Source organism: Miscanthus floridulus, chromosome 15 (assembly GCF_019320115.1).
Source record: "Miscanthus floridulus cultivar M001 chromosome 15, ASM1932011v1, whole genome shotgun sequence".
NCBI lineage: Eukaryota > Viridiplantae > Streptophyta > Magnoliopsida > Poales > Poaceae > Miscanthus > Miscanthus floridulus.
Window position 1 is genome coordinate 57,056,035 of NC_089594.1, and position 22,038 is coordinate 57,078,072.

At 44.1% G+C, this 22,038-nt stretch overlaps 2 protein-coding genes across 3 annotated transcripts; both read right to left on the minus strand.

Annotated features, from left to right (window-relative positions):
• Positions 1-1,417: 1,417 nt before the first annotated feature.
• Positions 1,418-2,365, minus strand: LOC136507490 (uncharacterized). Its single transcript, XM_066502199.1, has one exon. It carries the CDS (start codon positions 2,363-2,365, stop codon positions 1,418-1,420), a length of 948 nt encoding a protein of 315 aa, XP_066358296.1.
• Positions 2,366-2,886: 521 nt separating this feature from the next.
• Positions 2,887-16,531, minus strand: LOC136509371 (MADS-box transcription factor 20-like). 2 transcript variants are annotated; one of them, XM_066504189.1, is made up of 7 exons: positions 16,291-16,531; positions 5,121-5,205; positions 4,923-4,987; positions 4,576-4,675; positions 4,434-4,475; positions 3,601-3,692; positions 2,887-3,487 (listed from the first exon to the last, which is right to left on the minus strand). In XM_066504189.1, the coding sequence occupies exons 1-7, from the start codon at positions 16,479-16,481 to the stop codon at positions 3,373-3,375; spliced, it is 690 nt and encodes a 229-aa protein (XP_066360286.1). In that variant the 5' UTR covers positions 16,482-16,531; the 3' UTR covers positions 2,887-3,372. The 2 variants fall into 2 exon arrangements, with proteins under 2 accessions (XP_066360286.1, XP_066360287.1); XM_066504190.1 differs by lacking the exons at positions 2,887-3,487; positions 3,601-3,692 and adding an exon at positions 3,961-4,225.
• Between the last annotated feature and the right edge of the window lie 5,507 nt (positions 16,532-22,038).

The following is a 22,038-nucleotide window of genomic DNA, read 5'->3' on the forward strand; positions in this document are numbered from 1 at the left end:
GATCCACCATCGTCATGTACTCGACGTGGAACGGCTCGGTGTCCTTCGGGCACGCATCGTCGGCGTCGGCGTTCTAGTCCCACGGACGTCCTTCATCGAACAACGCGTTGCGCGAGATGTGCGCGCACCCAGTGCCCGGGTTATAGAACCTGTACGCCTTGCTGCCCGGTTCATATCCGATGAACACCATCAGGGTGCTCCGGTCGTCGAGTTTCTTCTGGTGACCGCCGGCCACCTTGACATGGGCAACACAGCCAAAAGTATGGAAGAAATGTATAGGCGGCTTAGCACCATACCAAGCTTCGTGTGGTGTCATGCCCTTGATGCTCCTTGTTGGCGATCGGTTCAAGATGAAGACCGCCGTCAGCACCGCCTCTCCCCAAAACTGGCCGGGCACATGCATCGCCTTGAGCATGTTCCGCGCCATGCCAAGCATGGTTTGGTTGCGCCGTTCAACCACCCCATTCTGCTGGGGCGTATAGGGTGCAGTGAGGTGTCACTGCACCCCTTTCTCGGCGCAGTACTCCATGAACATGCGTGATGTGAACTCCCCGCCACGATCAGTGCGCAGCGTGCCCAGCTTCCTCCCTACCTCAACTTCGACGCGAGCTTAGAGACGTTGGATCGCGTCGCTGGCTTGATCCTTGGAGCTCAACAACACCAGCCACATATAGCGACTCTTGTCGTCGACGAGGAGGAGGAACAACTTCTTTCCGCCGAGCGTCTCCGGCGTGATTGGCCCACACACGTTGGCTTGAACCAACTGGAGCGGGTGAGTGGCGCGGTACTTGGATGTCGCCGAGAACGGTCGCCGCCACTGTTTGCCTGCCAAACAGCTATCGCAGATTTGCTCGACGTGGTCGATCGGTGGCAACCCTCGCACCATCTGCCCCTTGGACAGCGCCTTCAGCCCATGGAATCCGAGGTGTCCGAACCTAGCGTGCCACTGCCAGACCACCTTAGAGCTGCGCGTTGCGAGACACACCGGCCTGTCTATGGCCAGAGTGAGGATGTACAAGCGACTCGGCGAGCGCGATACCTTGGCCAGCAGCCGCCGTCGCCGACCCCAAATCCTCAGAACGCCGTGTTCGATGAGGATCTTGTACTCGTCCTCGTCGAGCTGGCCGAGGCTGACAATGTTCGTCGTTAGCTTCGGGATGTAGTACACCCTGGACAGCTCCTGGTGTTCCCCGCTCTTGAGCCTAAAGAGGATGGTGCCGCGACCCTGTATGGCCACGACCGAGCTGTCCCCGAAACAGACAGTCCCGCGCACGCCAGTGTTGAGCTCGGAGAAGATGGAGCGCTCACCGATCATGTGGTTTGTTGCCCCTGTGTCGAGGATCTAGCGAGTGCCGCCCCCTTCGCTCTTCTCACTGAGCTACACAAACAACTTGTCCTCGTTGATGTGGATGGGAGCCTAAACACTCCTTGTTGGCGTGGTGACGATGGCCGCGGCCACAGCCGCAAATGGCACTGGAGTGGAGTCCTCCTCTGCGAGATCCCACCGCACAGCGTGAGCCACGATCGGTGTGGGTTCGAGGTCCTCCTCCTCGAGAACCCACCGCACGCACGTGGTACTCCCTTCGTTCCCCAGTGGAACGAGCAACTCCTCCGTCACCGCCTCCACCTCGAGCGACGTCATGCCAATGTTGAGCGCCGCCTCGGTCTCTTCCTCCGCCTGCGATGCGTGCGCCACCTCATCGCGTTTCTTCTTGCGACATTCGCAAGCCCAGTGGCCCATTTTGCCGCAGTACGCGCACTCATCGCCGGCGATCTTCTTCTTCTTCCCGTCGCCGCCGGCGGATGGCTTGGAGCCACCACCGCTTCCTCCGCGTTTGGGCGAGTCGTTGCCGCGGGCGCGCCTCTGTTTGGACGATGGTGGCCGTCCGCCTCCGGATGCGCCCTCGCCTGAGAGCTGCAGCCGGGACACCACCCGTGCCACCAGCTCCTCCTCCCGTGTGGTTGGGCGCGCCGTGGAAGAGCCCGCACCTCCTCCGAGGTCGTGCCCATCGTCCGCGGCCTTGAGTCTCCCAATGACCTCCTCGATCGAGAGCTCGTTGATGTCGAGGAGCGTCTCGATGGAGATCACCAGCTGCTTGTACCTCGGTCGGGCGACACGCAGGTACTTGGCAACCACCTTCGGCTCCGGCTCCGGATCACCGAGAATCGCCAACCGCTGCACAAGATTAGACAGGCGCAGGGCGAAATCCTCGACGGACTCACCATCACGGAACGAAATCTGCTCGTACTCCACACGGAGACTTTGCGCCGTCGACTTGCGCACCCGATCGTCGCCGATGCGCATTGTCCGGATCGCCTCCCACGCCTCCTTGCCCGATGCCTTCGTCGCCAAAGTGGGCACCATCTCCTGGGCATGCCGGAGCAGATTGCTTCCAGCGCAGAGCGATCGTCGTGGAAGTCGACGTCCTCATCCTCGATCGCATCCCAGAGGTAGCACGATTGCATCTTCAGCTTCATGAGCAGCGACCACGTGTCGTAGTTTGTCTTCGTGAGCTGCGGCCAGTTGCCGGAGCCGTTCGTCTCCCGGACGACGCGCTCGATGACGCCCTCCCGGCATCGCGTTCACGAACGGCGCGTCGGTGAACGGCTTGGGGAAAGCGAATGCCTTGGAGACTTGTTGCCCGAGCCGCCGCCTTTCTCCCTCGATGACCCCATCGCGACACGATAGGTCCCTTCTCTTACAGCTCTGGTATCACTTGTAGTCTCTCACACGCCGTCGCCAATGCCGGAGAGGAAGACAGTGCACTGTAATTCAGAGAACACACAAGAGCAGTGGAAGACGCTCGCAATTTGGTGCCGCAACTAGCGCAGCTTTTCTGACTCTGTATTGCAACTTAAGTAGACAAATTACAATGCTACAATGTAGCCACGAACGGCCACGACGCTGCGACCTCCACGCTCCGCCATTGCCGCGCCATCCCACGACTGGAGTATGCAGGTCGCCACTACTTCTACCACGCGCACGCCACGACCTCCGACTGGTCCGTGCCATCCCACTGACGAGAACGCAATGCACGCTGATGACCACTAGAGCTAGAAACAAGGAGAGCCTCTGCATGAACGCAGCATGCATCAGGCGGTACACAACACACTTGGCTTGGCTAAGACCGAGTTCAGTTATTGTCTAACAGCCGGAGAGAAACTAGGAGCTGAAGTGAGCCTGGATTATCTAACAACTGGATCATTTGCGACCAAAAACTACAACAAACGACAGACCAGAGGTTCAGATACTAAAAAAGGCAGGATGAAATCTAGCAACCGAAGAACGGTAGATCAGTAGACAGATCACAAATCCCCGTCATATCTGAATCGAGTTCTAGTAGAGAAATGGATCATCTGAAGACATGCAGTTCAGTGCTGCTCCTGCCGTTGGCTGACGGCAGGTGGCTGGAGCATCCACCACGGCAAGCTGATCGCCGCTCCTGGCGGCGCCGCCGCCCTTCCTGGCTCGTCGGAGTCGCCGGGACTGCAGTGTTTACCGGCAAGTTCAGGTGGGCACTTAGCTTTCTTGAGCCGAAGAAGGAATTGAACAAAGAAAAATGCCAAGCACAAGCACCCGATGGATGCTCTGTTGCTCACCAGATGTTGAGGTTTGGAAGGGCGGCTGCTACTGCCATAGAGGAAGCTGCGGTGTTGGTGGTGTGCAGGGATTCCCCCAGTGCAGCCTTCTCCTTCAAACATGAACACAGAAGCACTTCCAGGTCAGATCAGTTGCGCTGAGCTCGATCAAACTCCATGCAAAATACATTTGGGAGGTAATTAACTGATGAGAAATTAAAGCAAAGACAGCAATAGGGTGCATCGTTTCACTTTCAGAAGTACATGTGGGAATTGGAGATTATAAAAGAGTACTAAAAAGTGTGTGTTCTGTGATTACCTGCACTACCAACGATGGTTTTTTTTTGCGAGTTTTATTAGAAAGGAGAAAATAAAAAGTCAAGTGCCAACCAATTTTTTGAGTGAAAACCGAGGCAAAGAACCATTCGGCTAGGGAGAGTGTGCCACCCACCCGTACAACTTCGGTACAACGACCAATTAATTAACTTCACACCACTAATGGCACATGTATGATATATTTAGCCAACTTATTCGAAACTAATAACCCAACTAGGAACTAAACCAATGATGCTTTTTGCTCTACAGGTGTAATAAGATGATCCATTAGCTTCTCTAGAATGCTATTTTGTTCCATCAGAAAAGCTTCCTGCAAGTAGGGATTAAAAATACAAAACTTCAATTACTTCCACCACCTCTCACAAATAAAAACATGAGAACCAAAACAAGCAATAATAAAGAATCTGAAGAACTAATTAAAAATCTAAAATCACCAATCTAGCTACTTTATTTGCGATAGAATAAAAAGTTGTTTTTATTAACGATGTAAAGGTAATTGCTATATTTGGCATATTTGCCTTGTTTCGGAGCTCCTCGATCGAGTTGAGCAAGATGTCGCCCTGAAATAGACAAAGTAGGCATCAGAAAGGCACTGTGAGCACTGACGTGTGAGTAACAGTTCCAACATATGTGTACAATCACCGCGCATGTGACATGTACCTTCCTGGATCTGATGTTCCTCAGAGCGCTGTCTATCTGGTGCTCAAGCTGCTGTACCTCTCTGTATGTCAAGGACTCAAGTTGCTCCCCCATGAGATTCCTTGGATAAGCATACGACAAGTGTGAGCAGATGAGGGCCCTATTATTCACATCTCACTCTTATATATGAGACATGCCGAGTGAACAGGAGTTTTTATCTGGCAAGTGCACATGTTTTTTCAGAGATTGCTTGGTTAATTCGATATGTATCAAAATTTATTAAGCTTCTGTTTTTAACAGCAGTTTTTCTGTCAGTAATTATTTGCAACTTGTTCATTATCTTAAAAAAATTACTTGCAACTTGTTACCTTTGGCTCTTCTTTAGAGCTTCAAGTTTGGACCTCAACCTGATGTGGTCATAGCTCATGTTCCCCTAGAAAATAAATGTAGATGAGAGTGATTGTAATATCAAGAACACAATGAATGATTGTTCCATATAGATTAAATAAACTTTTAGTCACGTGCACATAGAAATATTCAGACAGTACACCCACTTATATCCCTACCTGTGATTCTTCAGGGTAATCTTCCGTCACATCCCTATCTTCACAAAGTAAGTACCTCTCATATCGATCGAGGATTCTCTCCATGCTGCTATTTGTAAAAAGAAAAAAAAAAGGGAAATGTTTATCTATACATAATATATCACCCTATTATCAATTTACTATGTTTCTCTGTATCCTCATCTGCAACACCAAGCCATGACGACTTACAATTTGGAATAGAGGGAGTATAAATTTTAGTTCGATACGAAAAACAATTCTCCAATAAGTTAGAGCATTTAATAAAACCCACTTCCTTCGTGCCAAAAAGAGTGCAATTCTACCTTTTCCATAAGACAATTAACTTGAAGTTTGGCCAAATCTATAAAAATTTTATTGACATTAATATCAAATAAGTATTATTAGATTACTTAAGAAATATGTTTTAGAAACATATTCAAAGATATAAATATTAATACTATTTTCTGTAAACATGGTCAAACTTAAGAAAAAATTGATTTAGTCTAAATCTAGAATTGCACTTCTTTAATTTTGGGATGGGGGATTATTATATATCATATATGCATGCATGAAGAAAGATCACTGGTCATCAAAATTGTGGACAGAAGATCTATCATATGGATAATGCATGGAGTACATGTAAGAGTACAAGCAATTCACGTCCAATAATTAGATCAATCAACGGTTGGGTGATCCACACATGTATAGTGTGCGTGTTTTTTTTTCTTCCCTTTTGAGGTAAATATATGCAGGTACCAATAGCAGGCAATGTACAAGGCATGCAGAGCACGGTAGATCCTCAAATCCAGTAAGCATTGCAGCTCCACTGACATATGTCCAACTCAATAATTCAAACTAGCAAGCACCTCAGTTCTTTTGGACTCCAGAAACAGCTCATTCACATGCACATGTGTGGATATGTAAGTGAAGCAGAGTTGAGGCCTATTTTATTGGTTGAAGCCGCATAAGATTAATGCCACGTCAATCTTATTAGTATTAGACTATTAGGCCAATTGTAGCGCGCAACAAACAAAAGCTGTGTGGTGGAGAAATCGGTGAAAGATTTGTTGCATTGATTAGAAACTAGGGACAATGGCACTGCACAATCTTTATTTAGCGCATGTACACCACTCATGTTTCCAACGTATGGTTTCTAGTTACGTCCTGTTCTTCAGCACTACTTTAACAGTACTTTTCAGCGAACGAACAATATTTTACTCTCACAACAAATCAGCATAAGCCAAATTTCCACGACTTTAAACTGATTAGTTTTTTACATACCGTAGCTAATTGAACTAGCTTTTTATTTTCTCCTGTAAATATATATCTCCTCTTGTTGCATGTTACACTACTAGAGAACAGACTTTAGAACGATGTCCCAATTTGGCATTAGCCTCGGTATTTTTTGCCCCCAGGACTAAAGGACCCTTTAGTCCCGGTTGATAATACCAACCGGGACTAAAGGTCCCTGCCCAACGGTCGTCCGCGGGGCAGGAATCTTTAGTCCCGGCTGGTATTATCAATCGGGACTAAAGGTTTATCTTTAGTCCCGGTTGGTAATACCAGCCGGGACTAAAGCTTTTAGTCCCGGTTTGGGTTATGCCCCGGGAATAAAGATTAATCTTTAGTCCCGGTTTGGCCCTCTAACCGGGACTAATTATCCCGGCCCATAATCCAGCTCATTTCTTTCTCCCCGAGCCCGAGCCATTCCATTCAAACTCACTGTCTCTGTTCTTCAGCTTGCTATTGTTCTTGCTCTCTCCTACTCCATTGGTGTTGCTCTTCGATTTTGGAGGTAACAAACTTAATCTTCTTATGTTTTATCAGTAGCTTGTCTCATTTTGTGATGTAGATGCATGTGTAACTTTATATGTTGGACTTTATTATGATTTTATATGTCATTTTTAGCTCAAAATCACATGATGATTTGCATATATGTTTGGATAAACAAAAGTTAAATTAGTTCATCAAAATCACGCCTCGCTCGTCCTCGCTGGAGCACGCGCCATCCTCGTCCCCGGCGGCTTACGTGATCTTAGAATTAATTTTTCCATGAAATGAAAAACTTGGAAAATAGTTAGAAAATTGTAGAAAATCCGTACTAGTTGAACTTGCGGACCGTGTTCAGCTCGTCCAACATGTTCTCTGCCGAGCGGTAACGGACGTCAAGGAGGAGCTTTGATTTTACGAGGAAGAGCGGCAATGGTCGTGGAAGACCGTGTTCCCTTTTTCATAGAATCGGAGCTCTTCCTTGGCCAAGTACGGTGCCGTCCGGTGGAGAAATGTTGGCCGAGATGATCACGTAAGCAAGGTCAACTAGTACGGATGGTTATTTATTGAAACATGTTTTTGAGCTATAATTTGATGGATATTTGATAACTTCAGACCTACAAATGTCATCTACAAATGTTACTATCCTCGGCAACCTAAACGTCCGCGAGCTCGTCGATATCGAGCAGGTCACTTAGAATTATTTTTTCATGAAATGAAATACTTAGAAATCATGCCTTTTATTTTTTAGAATTAATTTTTCTATGAAATGAAAAACTTAGAAAATAGTTAGAAAATTGTAGAAAATCCGTACTAGTTGAACTTGCGGACCGTGTTCAGCTCGGCGAGCATGTTCTCTGCCAAGCGGTAACGGACGTCAAGGAGGAGCTTTGATTTTACAAGGGAGAGCGGCAACGGTCGTGGAAGACCGTGTTGCCTTCCTCATAGAATCAGAGCTCTTCCTTGGTCAAGTACGGTGCCGTCCGGTGGAGAAATGCTCGCCGAGATGATCACGTAAGCAAGGTCAACTAGTACGGATGGTTATTTATTGAAACATGTGAAATCCATACTAGTTTTGTTTAAATATATCATTTTAGAAAATATGAAATTTACACTAGTTTGCAAAAATAAGTATAGAAAGTAGATGACAACTGGTACCGGATCCTCGGCCTCTCGTTCGGTTGTGAAACGACTGAGGCCAGAACTCCCTCTCATTATCTGCGGCAAGTGTAAGCAGAAGATTGTGATGGAGTACCGAGTCAAGAGACAGGGACCCAACAAGGGTCGTGTTTTCTACAAGTGCCCAGGATCGCGATGTGAGTTTCTTACGCATTTTATTATTATGGCTAATTGACCTGCTTTTCTTGAATATTTTTGACTAAATATTTTTTGGCTTTAATTTCAGTGGGAGGGCAATGGTTGCGATGGTTGGTACTGGGAGGAAGATTATGCTACTATACAGTGCAGAATTTGGGTGCGCTTGAGGTAGCGGCTGCTGATGATGAGGCAGTGAGCCAGCATGAGAAGCTTATTGATATTCAACAGAAGAATGATTTGTCTGTTTTAGTTACGTACGATCATGAAATAATTATGTTACTGAAGTGCATTGTAGTTTTAGTTTGTTTAGTGATAGTTGGGATTGCTTACGTTGTAGCCAGGCTTAGGTAATTAATCAACCGTATGTGTGTCATCTATGTTGTGTAATAAAATACTTAATTATGTTCAAGGTTTTCATAATTTGTCGTGTAATGCAGATTATGTCACTGCCATTGGATGTACAATGCCGATCGCCGCTCCCAAGACTTTATTGAGGGCGTGCACTATTTCTTAGGTGTGGCCGAGGTAAATAAGCGGGATGGTTTCATAGTGCTGTCCATGTGTCATATGTAAGAATTTAAAGGAATATTCAAGCTCACTGAGTCTTCATTCACATTTGCTTAAGTCAGGTTTCATGTCAAACTATATATGTTGGACTAAGCATAGGAGAAAGCGGGGTCATGATGGAAGAAGGTGAAGGAGAAGATTTAGACATTGATGACATTATTGCTCAGTATGGTGTCCTTTGATGATACTACAATGAGGGAGAGATGAAGAAGAGGTAGCAGGCAGAAGATGATCTTGGTGATGCTCTTGGCGATGCCATTCATGATGCACAACAAGAATGCGAAAGTGAAAAAGAGAAAGTTAAGTTCGAGCGCATGCTGGAGGATCATAGGAAGTTGTTATACTTGACGGCCGAAGAGGGGCAAAAAAAGTTGGGTACAATACTGGAATTGCTACAGTGGAAGACAAAGAATGGTGTATCCGACAAGGCATTTAGGAATTTATTGAACCTTATAAAGAAGATGCTTCCGAAGCCAAATGAATTGCCCACCACTACGTACGAAGCAAAAAAGGTTGTCTGCCCTTTGGGATTCCTTTCTTTGAATCACCAAGTAAGAAAGAAAGGTAAGCATTTTAAAGGTATGCCAGACCACCGGAAGAAGCCTCATAACCGAACCGGAGAAGATGTACTCGCAATGGTCAAGGATGTGAAAGTAGTATTTGGAAAGAGACAAGGCAGCAAATCTGTTCCCAAAGATGCTAAGGGACACGCACCCATGTGGAAGAAGAAGTCCATCTTTTGGGAGCTACCTTATTGGCAAGTCCTAGAGGTCCACAACGCAATCGACGTGATGCACCTGACAAAGAATCTTTGTGTGAACCTGTTAGGATTCATGGGTGTGTACGGGAAGCCAAAGGATTCACTTGAAGCACGCCAGGACTTGCAGGGCATGAAAGAACGAGACAACCTTCATCCAGAGAAGACATATGATGGACGTCATTACTTAAGTCCTGCTAGCTACACGCTTAGCAAAGAAGAGAGGGACAACATGTTCGAATGTCTAAGCAGCATCAAGGTCCCATCGGGATTCTCCTCCAATATAAAGGGTATAATAAATGTGCCAGAGAAAAAATTCCTAAACTTAAAGTCCCACGACTGCCACGTGCTTATGACGCAATTGCTTTCAGTTGCTTTAAGAGGAATTCTACCTCCACATGTACATCTAGCCACCGTGAAGCTATGTGCATTCCTCAATACAATTTCTCAGAAGGCAATCAATCTAGTGGAACTAGCTACTCTATAGAATGATGTGGTTCAATGTCTTATCAGCTTTGAGTTGGTGTTCCCTCCATCCTTCTTTAATATCATGACACACCTCCTAGTTTATTTGGTGAAGGAGATTAATATTCTTGGACCTATGTTCTTACATAACATGTTTCCCTTCGAGAGGTTTATGGGAGTCTTGAAGAAATATGTGAAAGTCCATTCTAAGCCTGAAGGAAGCATCGCCTAGGGCTATGGAACAGAGGAGGTCATTGAGTTCTATGTTGACTTTATTCCTGACCTTGCATATCTAGAGATATATACATATGCACTTATTCTATGTGTTGAGAGAGAGAGAAAATTGTATCTAGAGAGACATTCTATATGTGTTATCACATGTACTTATGTTATGTGCCATAGTAATTCTATCTATGTGTTATCTTGAAGATACAAATGACTGCTCCGGATGATAACTTGAATGATGACATAATGGCGAATATTATCAACGCCGGCACCAATGTAGGATATAGATGACACGAGTCAGTAATTTGCTGATTATGAGGATATCCTAATATGCCGGTGGTTGAAGATCAATAAATTGTCACGCAAGAAAATACTGGCGAGGTATATTCGATTATCTATCATCTCTTATAGATGCATGCGTACGTATATTTGTTGTTAATCGTTGTGTTTCTACTCATGTAGCCAGGTCTCTAGGATCTACATCAACCACTGGCAAGAGTAGGAAAGTCCTGAGGGCCAAAAAAGCCATTAGAGGGCCGTTTCATAATATCAGAATTCGACACCGACACCGGACAAACCATTGGGACCACATGCTCAGACATATGTCAATCAATATGGGTTCATTGTAAGGGATAGGATCCTAGTTAGTGCTCGTGAATGGAAGTAGAAGATATCCGCTCCTAATGTTAGTTTTGTATCTGATCGTGACAAGAACCTAGCTTAGAGAGATATCACTCAGCATTTCACATTACAAGCATATGATGCTTTGAAGGGAGCTAGTGAGGGATTGGACAATGAAGAAGATGGCAATATTATTCCAGAGTTGGAAGAAGACATTGTATAAAAAGTTTATCTTGAAGAATGAAACGCCTGAATTTCAATGCTAAGGCGTTTGTCAAGTTGGAGTCCCATTGGGATGACTTTGTACAATACAAGACATCTCAAGACAGTGAGGAACTGTGTGATGAGGAATCAACAGAATGCCCGACTAGAAGCAATACCATCATCGCATGTGATCAGGTGGTTATAGGAGTGCTTATTCCCAAGTGACAGAACCTAGAAGTAGAGATTACTACCAATGGAATCATACCTGAAACAATAGAGAAGAACTGGCCTCAACACGCGAAGAATTTGTTCTACGCTCATGGGGGAAGCCTAGACCCAGACACTGGCAAGCTAATTTTCGGCCAAAAAATTGAGAGAGCAACACAGAGACTAGCTCGTGCTAGGGAAGAAGCTGATAGTGGTAGTTTTCAAGCCCAACAGAGAAAAGGATGAATTGACATATGCCCTAGAGAATCCCGAACACGGTAGTCGAACAAGAGGCTATGGGGCGGTTCCTGTGGCTACAAGCATTCCCTAGCAGACAGGGATACCTACAGAAGCCGCCAGAGAAAGAAGGATGAGGAGGCAGACCGAATCCGTGTATTGGAGCAATTTGTTAATGAGTCACTGACAAGCATTGCTTGAATCACGTGAATGAGAAAAATCTCTTGAGGCAAGAATGCAGGAGGAGATCAAGAGGCAAGTGCAGCTAGCAATGAGTCAAATGCAATCGCAATCGACGCCTGGGAGTCACCATTAGCCCTGTTGGTCAGATGAAAAGCAGTTGTGCTTCCACGGAGCTGCCAGTTATTCAAGGTGATGCTAGGGTTGCGCTTCCCTGTTGATGACATTACCGAGCCTCTAACAACATGTGAGCTGCACATTCCAGATGGTAATAATGCATCAATCATGGTGGCTGTCGGGGTTGTATCTCCAATAGACCAAATGAAGACACCAAGAATCCATGGGTCAGTTATTCAACCTGGATATGCTAGCGTCTCGGTCGATAGAGTGCTCAAAGGTTACAGCAATGTTCCTCTTGACATTGAAGGCGGTGATGGGGAGAAGACACTAGGAGAAGCAGAGAAGACATTTATTCAATGGCGCAAACGCTTCATCATCATTCCTGGGGCGCCACCGCTTCCCCTACCTCACCCTAGGTACGAATGAAAGCGAATGAAATATTATTTTTCCATTAATTTTATATTGGCTTCAAAAATAATTGACCCACAACTTGTTTTTGTAGCAGGGTCTCCCCCAGCCTAGCCCAATCATTCATTCCCCATCTCATCACAGCGTCGCGGGGGGCGAGACGACTTCATCCCCACGGCGATCTCCAACTCCTACACCGGCCCCATCGCCTCCACAACGATCTCTAACTCCTACACCGGCCCCACCGCCTCCACAACGATCTCCAACGCCTCCACGCCGGACTCCAACACCGGCCTCATCGCCTCCACGCCGGTCTCCAACACCGCCCCCACCACCTCCACAGTGACACACTACAAAGACGTCTAAGGTCCCCGGCGGCAAAGAAGACCCCCAAAAAAAGAGTTATTTCTCAAGAAATACTTCCTGAAAAGACTGATGAGCAAATAGCAGCTGAAGAAGGCAAAAAAGTGAAAGATTTTTTTATAGATATCCAAAAGCAGAGACAAGCGAAGCTTAAGGAGAAGTCGTACTTTTACATACCACGAGATCAGCTGAGGCAGAAGGTCAAAGCTCACAAGAAAAAGATGCTTGAAGTTCCTAAGCCACCGCCACTATCAGACTATGACCGCTCCCTCGTGAAGTCACATGATGCACATAAGAAAAGGAAAAGAGCATCAGGGAAGGATGTCCCATAGCTCGGACAACAGAAGCAACCAATGCAAAATCTTGTTGTTGCTAATGAATATGGTTCCAACATAGAAGTCTATCGACCAGACAACTCTAGAGAAGTGTCGGTTCAAGACCTTAATGCTTTTTTTGAACAAACTGGTTTAACCTTGGATCAAGTGACGGGCAAAGCTCCAATCCAGAACCTGGAAGTTGATACCTGGAAGACTTATAAATTTGGCAAAAGTCTGTACAACCCTGCGGCTCTGAATGAATTGGGTATGCAAATGTACTTGCTCAACAAGTGGTACATGCAGGCGTGTGGCAGGGGTGAGCAGTGGATCTTTGTCAGATTTAGAGACCATCATTACTTCCGTGGAGATGACATCTTACATATTAGTTTCGAAGAATTACATCAACTATTCCACTTGGACGCTCTGGACAAATCAATCATTAGCTCCTTTTGTTTTTAAGTGATTCTTACTTTTATTTAATAAACTCGCTTCCATGCGTACGTGTATATAATTATCCTCACATGTAACTTATATTTATATACAGATTCCAGATGTCAGAGCTCCAAAGAATACAAGACACCAGTGTTGGCTTCATTGATCCTTATATCGTATTCAAAACCGATATTATTGTCAAGGACCACTGGGTATCTGAAGCACAGACGAATATCATGAAGTTCTTCGTGAAACAGCACGACAAGACAACAATACTTTTCCCGTACAACTTTGAGTAAGTGTTAATAATAATGTAGTCTACATATTTTATGTAATATCAATACAACTTATATGCATGTACGTGTGTGTATAAACCAATGCAGGTTTCACTGGATACTCATTGTCATTGAGTTAAACTCAAGTCAGTTAGTAATCTTGGACTTATTGAGAAAAGAGCGAGCACTATACCAAGATATGATAGACATTATCCAGGGGTAATTTCGATCTCTCGCGCACAACTATTATTGAATAGACTTTACCATAATTTATTAACGATCATACATTATTGGTCGCACAGGGTTTGGAAAGAGTTTATTCGGCAACACCGCAAGGATTACAAGACACCACTTAATGTAGTTGAAATACCAGTAAGTTGTGCTATATATACTTTCCCACGTGTTTAATTATTATATTGTACTTTAATTTACGTGTGAGATTATGAGAATAATCTTCTTCTCGTACAGTGGTGTTTGCGGTAGGAACCAGGTAATAACTTGTGTGGATACTACGTTTGTGAATTTATCACTGCATACATAAGAAGAACTCCTAAAGATGTCCTCAGAGTACGTATATATCAATTTTTTTATTTATTTTTAAATGAATATATATATATATATATATGTATTAATACTTTTCCTTTTATTTCAAATGCAAGACTGAATGGTTGAAACGAAGGGTCATGCAAAAAGACCATCTGAAAGCAGTTCAAGAGTCAATAGCAGGATATCTTCTAGAAAAAGTGCTAAATCCCAACGGCGAGTTCTACTTTGATCTAAGGAACTAATGATGTAAATTAAATGTTTATTGATATCGTTATTTTCGAGAACAAGATTATGAAAATGTTGTATATATACATATATATCTATAATATATATAGTTTCATACTTTATTCGAATATAATAATGCTCGAGATAAGAATTAGATGTAATTATATGCGTGCGTGTATTTATATTAGCAGCGTAGAATACGTACATAAAAACATATTATATATTAAACAAATATGTGTAACTGAACTGAAAACAAATTAAACAAAAAAAAGAAAAAGAAAAGGAAGTCCCGGTTGGGGTTACCAACCGGGACTAAAGGGTGAACTACCAACCGGGACTAAAGGATGCGCCAGGTTTGCTCGGCTGGAGGGCCTTTAGTCCCGGTTGGTAACACCAACCAGGACTAAAGGTCCCTCTTTAGTCCCGGCTCGATGATCCGGGACTGAAGGTTCCACCTTTAGTCCCGAGATCGTTGTCCCGGCGCGGTAACCGGGACTAAAGGTCGTTACCGCCCGGGACAACAAGTCCATTCTGTAGTAGTGTTAGCTTCTTAATCTCCTTCTTTTCTTGCATGAACGAATGGTCATAGATATTTCTGATTAGTAGTTCATCCTCTTGATTAGTTCCTTTGCATGGTTGATGGTCTTTATTTATTCGCTGTTAACATTAGCAAAACGAGTGAGTGTGCAAAAGAGTTCCTAACCGGCCCTCAACATAGCTTCCCTGGCATAACTTGTTAATTACTAGACACCACATGCACACAGATTGAAGGTGTTTCCTCGGAGAAATCAGAAAGTGCCACACAGCCAGAGTCCAAAAGCAACACGGACCTTTCCTCATTTGAACAGGAGCTGAGCTTTTTTGGAACATGACATGCATGTCCCATCGGAGCTAAATAAAGCTGGTGTGGCCATGTGTGTGTCTCGAGCGCCGTTCGTAGAGCTAGTAGCTAGCAGTGCTCAGTCAGTGCACGGCGGCAGTACAGTGCCGTACACGACCCTGAACAGGCGTGTACTATACTTCCATAAATAGCGCGTGTATGTAGGGTGCCCGTGCCTGCCTCCGGTCAAATAACGAGGAGGCTTCTACCATTGTAAAAGTTAATAATTATCCGTAACTTATTAAAAAAATTGAGTTCTCACATATGCCGCTGCTCTGAACTCTTTTACCATACACGTCACTTTCGTCAGATTTAGCACTAACGGTGTCAAACCGTGGACGTAAAAAGTCAAAAATACCATTAGGTTTGAATATGTAATTAGTTTTTTAGCATCTTAACGATTCCAAATGAAAAAACTCAAAACTAGAAAGTTATAGATCTCATCGAGATCTACAATATTTATATAAAAATTATTTTCATTTAATTCTGTATAAAAATGTGATTTTTCTAAGACATATTAATCATATCAAATCTTTTTTTACATAATTCAATGAAAGATAAGTTTTTTTTACAAAAAACTATAAATATTATCGAGATCTACAACTTTCTAGTTTTGAGTTTTTTTATTTGAGGTCATTAACATGCTAAAAAAAAATTAATTGCGTATTCAGACCTGAGGGTATTTTTGACTTTTCACACATACGATTTGACATCGTTAAGGCTAAATCTGACGGAAGCGACATGAAGGACAGCAGAGTTCAGAGCAGTGGCACATGTGAGAACTTAACTTTTTTTATGACTTATATGTAATTATTAACTTTTATAATGACACACTGCGCCTAAAAAAACCTCGTACGACTCTACTAGTACGTGCCACCACTTACGGATTCACCACACTACTAGATTCACACCCACACCCGCATCCACATCCGCACCCACACCCACCCACTAGATAGATAGATTACCAGAAAAGAAATGGTGGGCGTACGTAAGGAGTACCATGCAAAAGTGCAATGCATTCTGCATGCACGTAGACGACGTCGATCACCGTACGTACCTGCCGTGCGCGGCGAAGTCGTGGAGCCTGCCCTTGTCGGAGAAGATGAGCAGCGCGACGTCGGCGTCGCAGAGCACGGCCAGCTCCCGCGCCTTCTTCGCCAGCCCGCGCCGCCGCTTCGAGAAGGTCACCTGCCGGCTCACGCTGTTCTCGATCCGGCGCACCACCACCTTGCCGCGCCCGCGACCCATTGATCTTCTTCGATCTGGAGAGGAGATTAAAAGAAACACGCACTAGTAGTAAGCCGCCGAGGCCGAGCGCTCCTGTGCTAGCCAAGGCTTGCTATTTATAGCACGCGGAGGAAGCCGGGGAGGGGACTGGACTACTGGACATCGGAGCACACATGCAGGACGTACGGTTGACCAGTAGCGTCTGCACGCTCACTGGCTCCTCCTCTGCGCGGGCGGCGTCGCTGTCAACCGCCGGTTGGCTGCGGCGCCTGCGAGCGGTGGGCCATAGTTAGCGGCCAAGAGTGACCGGATGCCGGAGCCGCCGGGACCCGCGGAGGAACAGCCAGATTCCCGTCCTCCTGCCGGCCGGCCGGGACGGCGTTTGTGGCTGCTGGGGCGCAGCCTCGGTGTCTCATAGATAGCCTCATACTCCTCCTAGGAAGGATCCCTGAGCTGATAGGATGGGCTTCGCTCTTTTCCTGTCTGCCCAAATGTACATGAGGGTCTCTTTAGTTCTAAAAAGTTTCCCAAAAAGTGTTAGAGTAGCTGTCACATCGAATCTTATGATACGTACCTGGAGCATTAAATGTATACGAAAAAAACTAATTGCATAGTTTGGTTGGAAATCACGAGACGAACGTTTTGAGTCTAATTAGTCCATGATTGAACACTAATTGCCAAATAAAAACGAAAGTGCTACCGTAGCCAAATTCTTAAATTTCGCGAACTAAATATAGCCTTGAGCTGCCTGATTACCTGATTCGTTTTAGTGTCTATAATTAGCTTACATTGAAATGAATTACTGTATATATACCTCACTCCAAAAATGATACAGTTCTAGAGCAGTATGCCTGGTCGGCGCCTCATAGATAGCCTCATACTCCTAGGATGGATCCCTGAGCTGATAGGATGGGCTTCGCTCTTTTCCTGTCTGCCCAAATGTACATGAGGGTCTCTTTAGTTCTAAAAAGTTTCTCAAAAAGTGTTAGAGTAGCTATCACATCGAATCTTACGATACGTACCTGGAGCATTAAATATATACGAAAAAAACTAATTGCATAGTTTGGTTGAAAATCACGAGACGAACGTTTTGAGCCTAATTAGTCCATGATTGAACACTAATTACCAAATAAAAACGAAAGTGCTACCGTAGCCAAATTCTTAAATTTCGCGAACTAAACACAGCCTGGAGCTGCCTGATTACCTGATTCGTTTTAGTGTCTATAATTAGCTTACATTGAAATGAATTACTGTATATATACCTCACTCCAAAAATGATACAGTTCTAGAGCAGTATGCCTGGTCGGCGCCTCATAGATAGCCTCATACTCCTAGGATGGATCCCTGAGCTGATAGGATGGGCTTCGCTCTTTTCCTGTCTGCCCAAATGTACATGAGGGCCAAGTTTCCCAAAAAGTGTTAGAGTAGCTATCGTATCGAATCTTGCGATACGTGCATGGAGCATTAAATGTAGACGAAAAAAAATAATTGCACAGTTTGGTTGGAAATCGCGAGACGAACGTTTTGAGCCTAATTAGTCCATAATTGAACACTAATTACCAAATAAAAACGAAAGTGCTACAGTAGCCAAATCCCTAAATTTCTTGAACTAAACATCAGCCTGAAGCTGCCTGATTACCTGATTCATTTTAGTGTCTATAATTAGCTTACATTGAAATGAGTTACTGTATATATACCTCACTCCAAAAATGATACAGTTCTAGAGCAGTATGCCTGGTCGCGCTACATCATATCAGCGCTGCTTCCCTGCAGCATCTGAGGTAACGTCCTCTGGGAACTCACCTCACTCTAGAGTTTAGAGTTTAGTGATAGAAACATTACATGATCACTGGCCATAGATCTAGCATACCTATTAATAATTGATGAAGTGTAAACTCTAGAACATGTACCAGTACGGGATTAACAGACATAGTGAGAGAGAGATAGGGGTTGACGAGATGCAAACCATCGGCCGCCTTTGTAGAAGACGAGCTGGCCATGGGGTTGCTTGACGGTGGCGCGGTGAAGCCTGACGGTGAAGGCGTTGTTGCTGTGGCAACGGTGCAGAGGCGGCGGCGGCCGGTGGCGGTCTTTCCGTCGCTGGCAGCACCCCCTCTTAGATCAGTTAGGGTTTTGGGAATGTCGGTGGGGCGTTTGGCGGCTCCGGTAAACCTCGTGCCTTGTGCTCCGGCCCCCATCTCTCTTTTTATGGCGCTGTGAGACGGTGGCCCACCAACCATGGAACGGTTGGGCGTCCCTGATGAGGGCGCGGATCCAAGGGCCCAATCGGCCATTAGGCCAATTGGTGGACATCATCTAACATTCTCCCCATTGATCTCACCTTATGACTTAAAACTGAACTTACTTTATCTTGTTCCCATTCCATCACAGATCAGTGCATAGAGCGTGCCTCATCGTCACGGTCAGTTGTCATTACATTAAACAGCTACAATGCACCTCTCTGTTTTGAATCAGATTCTCAACTAGGCCTTTATTGTCCAGGAATCATAAGCTTTCCCTTAAACCCATGCTGGCTAAGTGTTCTCTGAATACGCTGGGTGGTAAGCCTTTTGTAAGCGGATCCACAAACATCTTTTCTGTTCTTATATGCTCAAGACTAATTATATGATCCCAGACTTTATCTTTCACAACATAATACTTTATGTCATTGTGTTTGGCAGCACCACTTGACTTATTGTTGTGAGCATAACATACTGCTGGATTGTTATCGTAGTATAACTTGAGTGGTTTAGTATGTCTTCTACCACTTTCAACTCGGGCGTGAATTTCTTCAGCCAATTCACCTGCCCTGTGGCCTCATAACATGGTACAAACTCGGCATACATTGTGGCGATGTAGTGACGGTTTGCTTTGAGCTTTTCCATGATATAGCTCCTCCCGCGAGAGTGAATATGTATCCTGACGTGGACTTTCTGTCATCTTCCCGCATAATCAGAATCTGTATACCCCTCTATGTGCAGGGAATAAGATATCTGCCAAGTAACCCGGTAACAAATGCTAAGTCAGGGCGAGTACACACTTGAGCATACTGTAAACTTCCTACAGGCGAACTATATGGAACCACTTTCATTTGATCGATCTCATATTGGTTCCTAGGACATTGAAATTCCCCATATATGTCGCCCTTGACTATGGGAGCAGGTGAAGACTTACAATTTTGCATACTGTATTTATTTAGAACTTTTTCTAAGTATGTCTTTTGTGATAATCCTAAAACCTCTTTTTCTCTATCTCGGTGAATCTCTATTCCTAGGACGAATGAAGCTTCACCGAGATCCTTCGTATCAAACTTTGAGGACAAGAACTTCTTTGTTTCTAGTAGTAGATTAACATCACTGCTAGCGAGCAAGATGTCATCCACATACAAGACTAGGAAAATATATTTTCCATTCTTGAACTTTGCATAAACGCAATTGTCCTCTACATTTTCTTGAAATCTAAACTTTCTTATTGTACTATCAAACTTCAAATACCACTGTCTTGATGCTTGTTTTAATCCGTAAATGGATTTTTTCAGGCGGCATCCCATACGTTCTATTCCTTCCACAACAAAACCTTTCGGTTATGCCATGTAAACATTTTCCTCCAGATCCCCATTTAGGAACGCCGTCTTTACATCCATCTGATGTAATTCTAAGTTGTAATGTGCTATAAGCGCCATTATGATTATAAAAGAATCCTTACATGAGACTGGAGAAAATGTCTCATTAGTAATCTATGCCTTCTCTTTGTGTGAAACCTTTTGGCACAAGTCGCGCTTTAAATCTTTCTATATTCTCTTTGGGGTCATGTTTAGTTTTGTAGACTCATTTACAGCCTACTGTCTTATCTCCTTTAGGAATTGTTTGTAAGTTCCAAACACCGTTGGTTTTCATTGATTTTATTTCATCTTTCATGGCTTCAAGCTACTTGGATGAGTGAGCGCTTCTCATGACTTCTTCAAATGAGGTGGGATCACCCTCCATTTGAAATTACTCACATTCATAAACTTCATAATCATCAGGAATGACTGATCTCCTGACTCTTTGAGATCTTCTAGGGGCCTCGTTAGATGATGCTTGTTCTACATGAGACTGTTGTTGCTCTCCGTCATGTGTGACAATGGGTTCTTGAGGATCTTGAAGGACAGGTTCCTCATGTTCATTTCATTGTTGTCCACAGAAGAACTAACAACTAGGTGCTGTTACTACAGTGTCTTGCACTGTTGGTACCACAACAACAGGTAGCAGTGAAGAATGGCTCCTCAACCATAGGAGTGGGCACGTATACCTCGCTTCTCTTCAAAACTAATTTCTCACGGTACCATGCTCCCACTGATCATATCTTCCTCCAAGAAGATAGCATGTCTTGTTTCTACAGATTTTGTTTGTTTGTCAGGACAATAGAAGCGATAACCTTTTGACTTTTCTGGATAGCCAATGAAATGACAACTGACTGTCTTGGAGTCCAGCTTCCCTATATTTAGGGTTAAATACTTTTACCTCAGCTAGACAACCCCACACACATAAATAGTTTAGTGAGGGTTCCTTTCCTGTTCATAACTCATACGGTATTTTAGGCACCGACTTACTTGGCACTCGATTAAGAATATGAATGGCGGTTTTCAATGCCTCCATCCATAAACTTATCGGTAAAGAAGAGTAACTTATCATGCTTCTCACCATATCCATTAAGTTATGGTTACGTAATTCAGCTACTCCATTCTTCTGAGGCTCGCCCGGTGTAGAATACTGGGCTACTATGCCATTTTTCTATAAGAACCTTGCAAAGGGTCTAGGAACTTGGCCATATGGGGTGTGTCGACCGTAGTACTCTCCCCCATGGTCGAACCTTACTACCTTAATCTTTAAGTTGTGCTGATTTTCTACTTCAGCCTTGAATATTTTAAATTTATCCAATACTTTCGATCTTTCCTTAATTGGATAAATATAGCCAAAATGAGAATAGTTATTTGTGAATGTTATAAATGAATCATAACCATCCACACTCTTCATAGGAAAAGGACTAGAGATGCCTGTGTGAACTATTCCTAAAATTCCTACGCTTCGTTTGTCATCTTTCTTTATTTTCTTAACATACTTTTCTTTTATGCAATCTATGCATTGTTCTAAATCTAAAAATTCTAAAGGCGAAAGAATTGATTTCTTAATCAATCGCTCTATTCCCCCCTCGAAATATGACCTAAACTGACAGTGCCATAATTTCAAAGATACATCATGCACTCTCTTCCACTTATTTGTTGCATTCATAGATGAAGAGGCATTCTCATTCTCAGTACTTACATCATTCACATTCTCAGAAAGTGGTAATAAATAAAGCTTGTCTTCTCGGAAGGCAAGACCAACACACTTATTATTAATCATAATCCTACATTTTCCATTACCAAAATGGCAATCATATCCATCATCATCTAAACGTGAAACACTTATTAAGTTTCTTCGCAAAGAGGGATACATAAAGAATATCTGAAAGCTGCAGTCTAAAACCATCATCTAATTCTAGAGATAGATCTCAATGGCTTCAACTTCAGCTTTAACTCCATTTGCAACTTTAATTC